This window comes from Piliocolobus tephrosceles, chromosome 1 (assembly GCF_002776525.5).
Source record: "Piliocolobus tephrosceles isolate RC106 chromosome 1, ASM277652v3, whole genome shotgun sequence".
In the NCBI taxonomy this organism is placed as follows: domain Eukaryota; kingdom Metazoa; phylum Chordata; class Mammalia; order Primates; family Cercopithecidae; genus Piliocolobus; species Piliocolobus tephrosceles.
This window is the reverse complement of record NC_045434.1, coordinates 33,745,639-33,756,368: the sequence shown is the minus strand read 5'-3', so window position 1 is coordinate 33,756,368 and position 10,730 is coordinate 33,745,639. Positions and strand designations below refer to the sequence as shown.

Below are 10,730 nucleotides of genomic sequence, written 5' to 3'. Positions count from 1 at the left end.
TGTACCATAACTATATAGTGGAAAGATCAGTGGGCAAAGAAATGTTGTTTGTGGTCTTAGCTCCACAGAAGATAGATCACTATTTCATGGGTCTCAATTTCCTTATCTGTTAAATGAGAGACTGGACGAACACATGATCAGGTACTTACAGGCCATTTCTCACATTCTAGTATCAAGGGTGTTTTCCTGGCATCCACTATAATTATCCAATGGCAAATAACCTTGCATAAATAAGTTTAATAATAGTTTTTTTTAATGCTAGGGAGAACAGAATGAAAGCGATATCATGGGATTTTTGTCTGACTCAGTATCTCTTAGGAGAGCAATGACGATGAGGATGAGTTTTCAAAAGGTCGTTAGCTGGGACATATTTTTTACAGTAGTTTACGGTAGTTTGCAATGCTGCATGGTAAGATACCTTGGGGTTAATTCCCAAGTAAGTTAGGTATAAAAACTTAACTAATAAATTATCTTTGTTCTTCTTTCCTTTGCATATGTGGTAAATGATCTTTCACTACTTTAACATTACCTTAAATATGGCTTATTTTCTCTATTCAATTAGTTAAACCTTGTAAAACATATGGCAAAAGCGTTTTTGTCCTTTAAAGAACATATTTTCACATATGCCAACAAATTGACACCAGGTAGAATAAAAATGTAATTGTTTCTTAAGCAGGGGTCCTCTTTTAGAACAGTAGTGAATTGTATTTCTAGAGTGAGAACTGCAAATAACACAGTCTTCATAGCACCTCGTATTGAAGTTAGTGTTGACCCAATAACATTGGAGGGACACGCTTTGGAAATAAGTAATTGGTTATCATGTGAGAGAAAGTTCAGTTAAATGTCAGATTTCAGAATACACAACGTCACTTTTCTACCACTGTTTATTGCATATTGTCATCATTTTTAAAAGGCAACATTGTTGAGTACTACTGGGAACAGATCTTATACGGGTTTTGGTGGTGGTGGTGGTGGTGGTCTTATTCTTCAGCATACTTACACGGGGTGCTGAATATCCGCCCTGTCGTACCCTTGACTGGACTGGGATTGACTTAGCTCATATCGAAGGATATTCTTTTATTACTTTTCCATCTGTTAAGAATGCTTAGGAACTTTGGTTTTTCTCACAATTTCCTTCCAGCCTTGTCCTATTTACTGGATTCTCTAAAATTAAAAGTTCAAGATTTATTTGAGCTAACTCTACTTTTTTCCCTATCAACTATAGTATTCCCCAAATCATCTTTTTATTGGTTACTGCAGATAACATTTGTGATAGAAACGAAAGGAAGCAGAGAGAAGTTGCAAGTAAAAGTTTTAATCTCCTGCTTAACTGTGCACCTTGCTCTGTCGTGCATATCTATCCATCCATCTAAACCAGTATAACAAATATTTTCTTTAAATATTTTGCAAAGGTAGTGCTAAGTAAACATATGCACATGTGCATTCCCAGCTCCCGTTCATCTTATGTACAAATCCAACTAGTGGGGCAGGGAGAGGGCGGAAAGCAAGCCTCGGACAAGCTATAATACATCCACAAAACCATTGGGGGAATTTTCATCTACCCCCACCGCCCTGCTTTGCAGAGGCGCCCGTTAAGGTGTGTGCCTGTGTGTGCCTTTCTCAAGCCTTCCGGATGATGATGCGAGAGGGAAGATTTTACATTGCAGAGATCAATGTATTAAAAATGCCGTGCAGGTAGTTCATAGTCAAGAGCCTTGCTCCTGTTGGAGGATGCCATGGAGGAGAGAGGCAGGAGCACCGGCAGCCAGCTGGGGACTGACCTGATTCCCTAGAATCCTCAGCTCCCTTCCTCTTTCCTCTCGACGTCCTTCCTTCCCTTTTTCTCCTCTCTCCCCTCCCCCGCTTTCTCTTCTCCAGATAAGCAGCTCCGGGAAACAAAGAATCCGGGGCTCTCCAGATATCAGAGCTTAAACTCATCACTCTGCAAGCGGCATCTCATTCCGGGGTCCAGGGCTCTCCGGGCTCTCCATCCCCTCCCTAACCTCCCCCGCCTCCCGCGCTCGCTCCCTCGCTCCCTCCCCGCTCGCTTCCTCCCCCACCATCGCAGCGCTAGGAGGAAGGCGGCCGGGGCTCAAGATGGCTTTAGCCGGGCTCTGCGCCCTGCTCGCCTGCTGCTGGGGGCCGGCAGCTGTGCTGGCCACGGCCGCCGGCGACGTGGATCCATCCAAGGAGCTGGAGTGCAAGCTCAAAAGCATCACGGTGTCGGCGCTGCCCTTCCTGCGCGAGAACGACCTGAGCATCATGCACAGCCCCTCGGCCTCGGAGCCCAAGCTCCTCTTCTCGGTGCGCAACGACTTCCCGGGAGAAATGGTCGTAGTGGACGACCTGGAGAACACGGAGCTGCCCTACTTCGTGCTGGGTGAGTCCCGGGGGAGGTCGAGGCGGCAGGAGGCGCTGGACCGGCACCCCCACCCCCCACTCCAGCTCGCTCTACACACCCACTCGCCGACGACCTCCCCTCCCCCACTCCTACCTCCCGGATCCGCCCCACTCCCACTCCCGGACCATTCTCCACACCCACTTGCATACTAGCGCCTCTGCACCTGACTTCTCCCCAAACCCGACCTGGATGCTGAGCCTCCTCTCAGCTGCCCTGCCCCAAAGAAACAGGTTGCAGGAGTCTCTCTGAAACCTCTCCCAGCCTTGACCTCCCAGCTTCGATTCAGAAGCACATCCACATAGCACTTTTTGTTTGCTACCAGCTCAACTCCCATAATCCCTTTTTCCCACTCCCTAGCCACATGCTCAGCTCTTTGCTTCACGCACCCTGGGCACCCACACCACTCACAGCACTTCCTGGGGGCTTTAGAAACAGGTATCCTGTCATCACCTTGCTAGCTATGTGCAGGCCAGATTCTAGTCTTCATTCATGGAGAGCCCTTTATCTATCACCAGGCTACTGACACCCTCCCTGCCAAACACTCAAGTTTCTTATCCCCCAACTGTTCATTCTGGGAAGTCCTCCAGAATTAGATGCTTAGATGTCACAACCCCCTAATTCAACTACATCCATACATCCATGTCACATCACAGTTGGTTAAAGATATGATACAACTGTAGTCTGTTAATATTGGTCTCTTCTTTGTTCCCAGGGCCACCTTAGATAGACATAGGAATTCCTGCACACAGAATGACCTTTCTAGACAAGGGGCGATTCCTTCCTTTGTTTGTTTACGTCTCTGTTTTTGGTACCCCCACTGTAATTTTCTTAGGTCACCTTCAGGTACTGGAACTCCTGTCACTTCAGGTACCGGAACCCAGACATTACTTCAAATCATCCCTGTTTTCCACTACTAAGCTGCAAAGATATTGTGGTCCTGCTTTAGTATCTTGCAAAGCACCACAAGTTCATGTCACTTAGCCAAATTCTCCTCACTTCCCCAGGTACAGATGGAGCTCTCACCCTGCTGTGCATGCCTACCATGCAATCCATTTCTTTAGTGATGTTGCCAATTATTCTTATTTTGCCCAGGAGAAATTCAAAGAAAACCACACTTCAGTCTCTAGGTCCAAGAAGAGAAAAAAAGAAAATGTCCAGGAGGCTGTTCCATCTACTTAATACCCTACCAACTAGAGTTCCATTTGCAGGAACATGGTTTCCTGATGGCCACATGTAGGCTGGAGCCACGTGTGGAATTCTAACACATCCCTCTTGCTCTTCCTTCACAGGAGATGTCTTCACAATGAAAACATTAGGAAGTGAGTGAATAAACCCCTACTCCCCAACCCCTACGGAAAAGCAATTTCAAAAATTGCCTGGCCCTTTGAAAAGTTGCTTTACAGTTCCTGGAGTGCAGCTCAGTTGAACCCATTAAATCCAACCTACACTCTTGACAGGATTATTTGTTTTTGCATTCAAAAATACCAATAACATAACACAAACTGGGGATTAGCTGGAAATGGGACAATTGTGGATATGCTGCTCATCAAAATGTACAATTACTGGGTTATTTAGAGGATGGAAAGTTCACGTTGAAGTCATGCTGATGTGCAAAGTACAATCTGTTCATCATAGTATATAAAAGTGAGTAGAGGGAATTATGTGCTTCTAAGGAGGCTGTTTTGCATTCTGCTTGTAGTGTTTACTGTGCATGAAGAGGTACATGCATGGTGCTTAAAAAAAGGGAGGGCTAGCAGGTATTCAACATTTCATTTCTTTTTTACAGAATCCCAAATCCAGGGCCTAATGCTGTGATGTGCCTACTAGGAACCAATGTGCACAGTGAAAGCCCAGATGTTGTAAGATTGGGTTTTCTGTACCTCTGTGCAAAGCTGCCCACTGCAGTGTCCTGTTGGGGTTGCTATGGCAACCTGCTGCAACTTGGCATTTACACACGGGCACACAGACACACTCTCTCACTTCAGGGCCAGATGCACTATTTAAATACCTCGATTGTCTCCCACCCTCCCAGTCAGTGGGGTATGCTCAGAACCAGAGACGGGCTGATACCTATTCTTTCTGATTCATTATGCTCAAAGGAAGAAGGAATGAATTTCAGTTTGGGTGGGTGGTTAAACAGATCTGGGCAGAAATGAAGAGGAGTCCAAATTTATGGAGGATAGACTCAAAGGTAGTTTTGAATTTAACTTTTGTGGTCTTGATCATGCAGCTCTTGGCCAATGGTGAGGGCTGTAGTGAAGTTGGTTTTGGGATTTCCCTACTCCTATCTTTGGAACCTTGTTTACTTAATCCATCTCCTGGAAGAATCTGAATCAGTCAATTCTGGAAATTTATTGAGCTGTACTTGCTCAGCATTCAGAGGCATTACTAGGAAACAGAAGTTAAAAAAAGTCTCTTGCTCTCAAGTAGTCTCTAGTCACTGGAAACACAAAGATACCTGTAAGAGCTGTACCTACCTAATTGTGTGGTATGGCTGTTAAGGGGTATAGGGATGCTGTGGACGGATCCGCTTGCATGACAAGAGCAGATTCCATGGTAATCATGGACCGGAAGCTTTGACTAAAATCAGACCTGTCACTTCTTTGAGTGAAAGAAAAAGACAAACAATAAGAAAAACAAGCTTAGGCTTCCTTTTGCCTCTAGGATCAAGTCCTGTAACTTCACTGAGGCTAACTAGGGTCTTCTCATTCTGATTGCAGCCAGCTTCTCCAGCCCTTTATTCCTCCAAGCCTGCCATGGCCTTCTGGACTCTTTCAAGACTGCACATGTAGCTCCTCTGCCTAGAAGGCCCTTTGCCTTTTCTCTATTAGGTGGTATCCATTCTTCCTTCTAAACCATGCACATGTCATCTCTCTATGAAGCCTGTAGCCCACTTCTGTGCTCTTTGCATGGATTAAAACAGAAAAACACCCACAAATGTGCAAAATTAAAGGTAGATTAGGTTTGGCTTGGACTAGGAAAGGTGAAGACATTTAAGGTCGTGGAGAAAAGATGAGCAAAGGCATTTGGTGGTGGGAGTGAATGTGGAAATGGCGTGCATATGGCATAGTGTGGGGATCAGCCTGCCTGGACAGAGCCTTGTGGCATGACAGTACTGGGGACTGGGCCTGGCTCTGTAGAGTGGCACATGGCTTTCCACTTCAAAACTAGGCAGGGAGGGCTGACTTGACATAGAAAGCATCAAAGTCTGGCTCCCAGAGGCTATCTCAGCCATCAGCCTTGGCAGTTTTGCTTGTGGTGTAATTCTGAGTAGAGAAGAGGAGTCAATATCTCCTTCTCTTTCAGATAGGTTTTGCAAACTGTGATTCAAGAGCCCAATATGACTTTTAGGTATGGTTTGTGTGACTACACATGGTTTTTAAAATGCTTTGAATATGAATGTTTTTAGTTAGGTCTAGATTGCTATACTTCTCACAGATACTGATGGTTCTGTGCCTAATATTCTTCTTCATAGTAACTTACCTGGTTAACTCTAAGCCATTTAATCTAAACCTAAACCCCTGCTTTCAGATGTGTGGTGAAAGCCTCAAAAGTGTTGCAAAATAACTGTCATTTCCAATTTAAAATATTTAGGCACATAAGCCTTAGCATCCTCTCAGGAGATTTAAGAGATTTGCCAAATTAGTCAACTAATATTTCATATCTGAACTAAAATTTCATATTTCAGCCTTCAAAATAGTAGACATTCCTGCTTTGGAGCATATTTGATTTGGAGATAAGGAGTTAACCTGAAGTGTGACTTCCAGGTTTTCTGTGCTGTGAATAGAATATATTTTTATATCAGCCTCATTACTATTTGAAGGAGAAGCCCTCCTATTTCACCCAACTATTGAGCTTTTGCATGTGTACAACTTAGTGAAGAAAGGTGTTTCTCTTGTGCCTTGGCATTTTGCTTTAGCTGTCATGGCTTTTGATTGAAGAAGGTATTCCTGAAGATAAATCAATCAGCCTGCAGAGAGGTAGTAAGTTCCCACATGCAAGGTGCTGTTTAAAGTGTCTGGAGCAGGCAAGTGTGGTGGTTAAAAGAACAGGCTTTGAAGACAGATTTGCTGTCAACTTCTGGCTTTCTACTTATTCCAGCAGTGGAGAATATAGAAGAATGGGGGAGCTAAATAACTTACTCAGGTCACTTCGTGAACAGCTGATGGATCCATCATTCGAACTCAGGTCAATATGATGTTTAAGCCTTTCTCTGAGCTACTATTTTACATGCCTTAAAAGTTTTCAAAATCATTTCTTCTTCATGGTTGAATAAAAGGAGCCCTGAAAATAGTTAAAATAGGGAAAGCACACTCACCTAGTTTGTACAGAGGAGTCTTTTATGGTCTTTATATGAATACATCTTGAATATCCTTGCCTGTTGAGTGATTTCTCACACCAGCCTTAATAACTTCATCAAAAAATAGTTAGATAAGTACATATACTTTGCTAAGAAGAGTTTGGAAATTCTTATTTTTTTATAGTTTTCAGGTTCAGGTAGCCATGTTTCCATGTCTCTATGGTGACATGTATGGGACTCACAATCATGATAAACTAGGTAGGTAGGCTACATTGGGGATGAAGGTAATATGTTCAGTGCTCTTCTGAGGAGGGCCCTACAGAAATGCAAACTGAGAGTCCCAGAGAGAAGGCTCCCTTGTTAAATGGAGCTATCCAGAAGGTAATATGGTTTTAGCTACTTGTCCAAAGCCGATGATCTTTGTATTGGGTGGTCTTGTGCTTAGAACTTATTTTGAGAGCTCAGTGGAACTGTTCAAATAGCAGTTACTGAGCTTTTCAGTTGGCTTCAAAGGTAATATTGGACATAATGTTACTTATGGGTGAGCTTTGGCCTGATAGGAAACAGTTAAAATACCCAGGTATCCCCAATTCTTTTCACACATCTTTCCATCTTCCCATTTGAGGGGAAACTTTGAAGTATGTTTCTTTTCTTTTTTTTTTTTCTCTCCACTACAGTGAGCTGCCTAAGTTAACAGTAAATGCATTTGTATAGATTGGCAGCCAAGACATAGTAGATGAATGGTAGCAATCCTAAAGTAGGTTCTTTAGCACTTATATAACTCATGCTAGCAGAATGTGCTAATTTATAGTATTGAGAGGGTTATTTTATTTTATTTTTTTTATTACACTTTAAGTTCTAGGGTACATGTGCATAACGTGCAGGTTTGTTACATATGTATATATGTGCCATGTTGGTGTGCTGCACCCATCAACTCGTCAGCACCCATCAATTCATCATTTATATCAGGTATAACTCCCCAATGCAATCCCTCCCCCCTCCCCCCTCCCCATGATAGGCCCCATTGTGTGATGTTCCCCTTCCCGAGTCCAAGTGAGCTCATTGTTCAGTTCCCACCTATGAGTGAGAACATGCGGTGTTTGGTTTTCTCTTCTTGTGATAGTTTGCTAAGAATGATGGTTTCCAGCTGCATCCATGTCCCTACAAAGGACGCAAACTCATCCTTTTTTATGGCTGCATAGTATTCCATGGTGTATATGTGCCACGTTTTCTTAATCCAGTCTGTCACTGATGGACATTTGGGTTGATTCCAAGTCTTTGCTATTGTGAATAGTGCCGCAATAAACATACGTGTGCATGTGTCTTTGTAGTAGCATAATTTATAATCCTTTGGGTATATACCCAGTAGTGGGATGGCTGGGTCATATGGTACATCTAGTTCTAGATCTTTGAGGAATTGCCATACTGTTTTCCATAATGGTTGAACTAGTTTACAATCCCACCAACAGTGTAAAAGTGTTCCTATTTCTCCACATCCTCTCCAACACCTGTTGTTTCCTGATTTTTTTAATGATTGCCATTCTAACTGGTGTGAGATGGTATCTCATTGTGGTTTTGATTTGCATTTCTCTGATGGCGAATGATGATGAGCATTTTTTCATGTGTCTGTTGGCTGTATGAATGTCTTCTTTTGAGAAATGTCTGTTCATATCCTTTGCCCACTTTTGGATGGGGTTGTTTGTTTTTTTCTTGTATATTTGTTTGAGTTCTTTGTAGATTCTGGAAATTAGCCCTTTGTCAGATGAGTAGATTGCAAAAATTTTCTCCCATTCTGTAGGTTGCCTGTTCACTCTGATGGTAGTTTCTTTTGCTGTGCAGAAGCTCTTTAGTTTAATTAGATCCCATTTGTCAATTTTGGCTTTTGCTGCTGTTGCTTTTGGTGTTTTAGACATGAAGTCCTTGCCCATGCCTATGTCCTGAATAGTACTACCTAGATTTTCTTCTAGGGTTTTTTATGGTATTAGGTCTAACATTTAAGTCTCTAATCCATCTTGAATTAATCTTCGTATAAGGAGTAAGGAAAGGATCCAGTTTCAGCTTTCTACTTATGGCTAGCCAATTTTCCCAGCACCATTTATTAAATAGGGAATCCTTTCCCCATTTCTTGTTTTTGTCAGGTTTGTCAAAGATCAGATGGTTGTAGATGTGTGGCATTCTTTCTGAAGGCTCCGTTCTGTTCCATTGGTCTATATCTCTGTTTTGGTACCAGTACCATGCTGTTTTGGTTACTGTAGCCTTGTAGTATAGTTTGAAGTCAGGTAGCGTGACGCCTCCGGCTTTGTCCTTTTGACTTAGGATTGTCTTGGCAATGCGGGCTCTTTTTTGGTTCCATATGAACTTTAAAGCAGTTTTTTCCAATTCTGTGAAGAAATTCATTGGTAGGTTGATGGGGATGGCATTGAATCTATAAATTACCTTGGGCAGTATGGCCATTTTCACAATATTGATTCTTCCTATCCATGAGCATGGTATGTTCTTCCATTTGTTTGTGTCCTCTTTGATTTCACTGAGCAGTGGTTTGTAGTTCTCCTTGAAGAGGTCCTTTACATCCCTTGTAAGTTGGATTCCTAGGTATTTTATTCTCTTTGAAGCAATTGTGAATGGAAGTTCATTCCTGATTTGGCTCTCTGCTTGTCTGTTACTGGTGTATAAGAATGCTTGTGATTTTTGCACATTAATTTTGTATCCTGAGACTTTGCTGAAGTTGCTTATCAGCTTAAGAAGATTTTGGGCTGAGACGATGGGGTTTTCTAAATATACAATCATGTCATCTGCAAACAGGGACAATTTGACTTCTTCTTTTCCTAACTGAATACCCTTGATTTCTTTCTCTTGCCTGATTGCCCTAGCCAGAACTTCCAACACTATGTTGAATAGGAGTGGTGAGAGAGGGCATCCCTGTCTTGTGCCAGTTTTCAAAGGGAATTTTTCCAGTTTTTGCCCATTCAGTATGATATTAGCTGTGGGTTTGTCATAAATAGCTCTTATTATTTTGAGGTATGTTCCATCAATACCGAATTTGTTGAGCGTTTTTAGCATGAAGGGCTGTTGAATTTTGTCAAAAGCCTTTTCTGCATCTATTGAGATAATCATGTGGTTCTTGTCTTTGGTTCTGTTTATATGCTGGATTACGTTGATTGATTTGCGAATGTTGAACCAGCCTTGCATCCCAGGGATGAAGCCCACTTGATCATGGTGGATAAGCTTTTTGATGTGCTGCTGAATCCGGTTTGCCAGTATTTTATTGAGGATTTTTGCATCGATGTTCATCAGGGAGATTGGTCTAAAATTCTCTTTTTTTGTTGTGTCTCTGCCAGGCTTTGGTATCAGGATGATGTTGGCCTCATAAAATGAGTTAGGGAGGATTTCCTCTTTTTCTATTGATTGGAATAGTTTCAGAAGGAATGGTACCAGCTCCTCCTTGTACCTCTGGTAGAATTCAGCTGTGAATCCATCTGGTCCTGGGCTTTTTTTGGTGGGTAGGCTATTAATTATTGCCTCAATTTCAGAGCCTGCTATTGGTCTATTCAGGGATTCAACTTCTTCCTGGTTTAGTCTTGGGCGAGTGTACGTGTCCAGGAAATTATCCATTTCTTCTAGATTTTCTAGCTGATTTGCGTAGAGGTGTTTATAGTATTCTCTGATGGTAGTTTGTATTTCTGTGGGGTCGGTGGTGATATCCCCTTTATCATTTTTTATTGCGTCTATTTGATTCCTCTCTCTTTTCTTCTTTATTAGCCTTGCTAGCGGTCTGTCAATTTTGTTGATCTTTTCAAAAAACCAACTCCTGGATTCATTGATTTTTTGGAGGGTTTTTTGTGTCTCTATCTCCTTCAGTTCTGCTCTGATCTTAGTTATTTCTTGCCTTCTGCTAGCTTTTGAATGTGTTTGCTCTTGCCTCTCTAGTTCTTTTAATTGTGATGTTAGAGTGTCAATTTTAGATCTTTCCTGCTTTCTCTTGTGGGCACTTAGTGCTATAAATTTCCCTCTACACACTGCTTTAAATGT

General features: G+C 42.3%; 1 protein-coding gene across 3 annotated transcripts in view; it reads left to right on the top strand.

The window, feature by feature from the left end:
• Window positions 1–1,580: 1,580 nt before the first annotated feature.
• The window catches only part of ASTN1 (astrotactin 1), a 320,502-nt gene continuing 311,352 nt past the window's right edge, over window positions 1,581–10,730 (top strand). For all 3 annotated transcript variants that reach the window (XM_023231254.1, XM_023231253.2, XM_026447749.1), the window contains exon 1: window positions 1,581–2,380. In XM_023231254.1, the coding sequence (XP_023087022.1) occupies window positions 2,098–2,380 (283 nt within the window). In that variant the 5' untranslated portion in view covers window positions 1,581–2,097. The remainder of the gene's footprint in view (window positions 2,381–10,730) is intronic.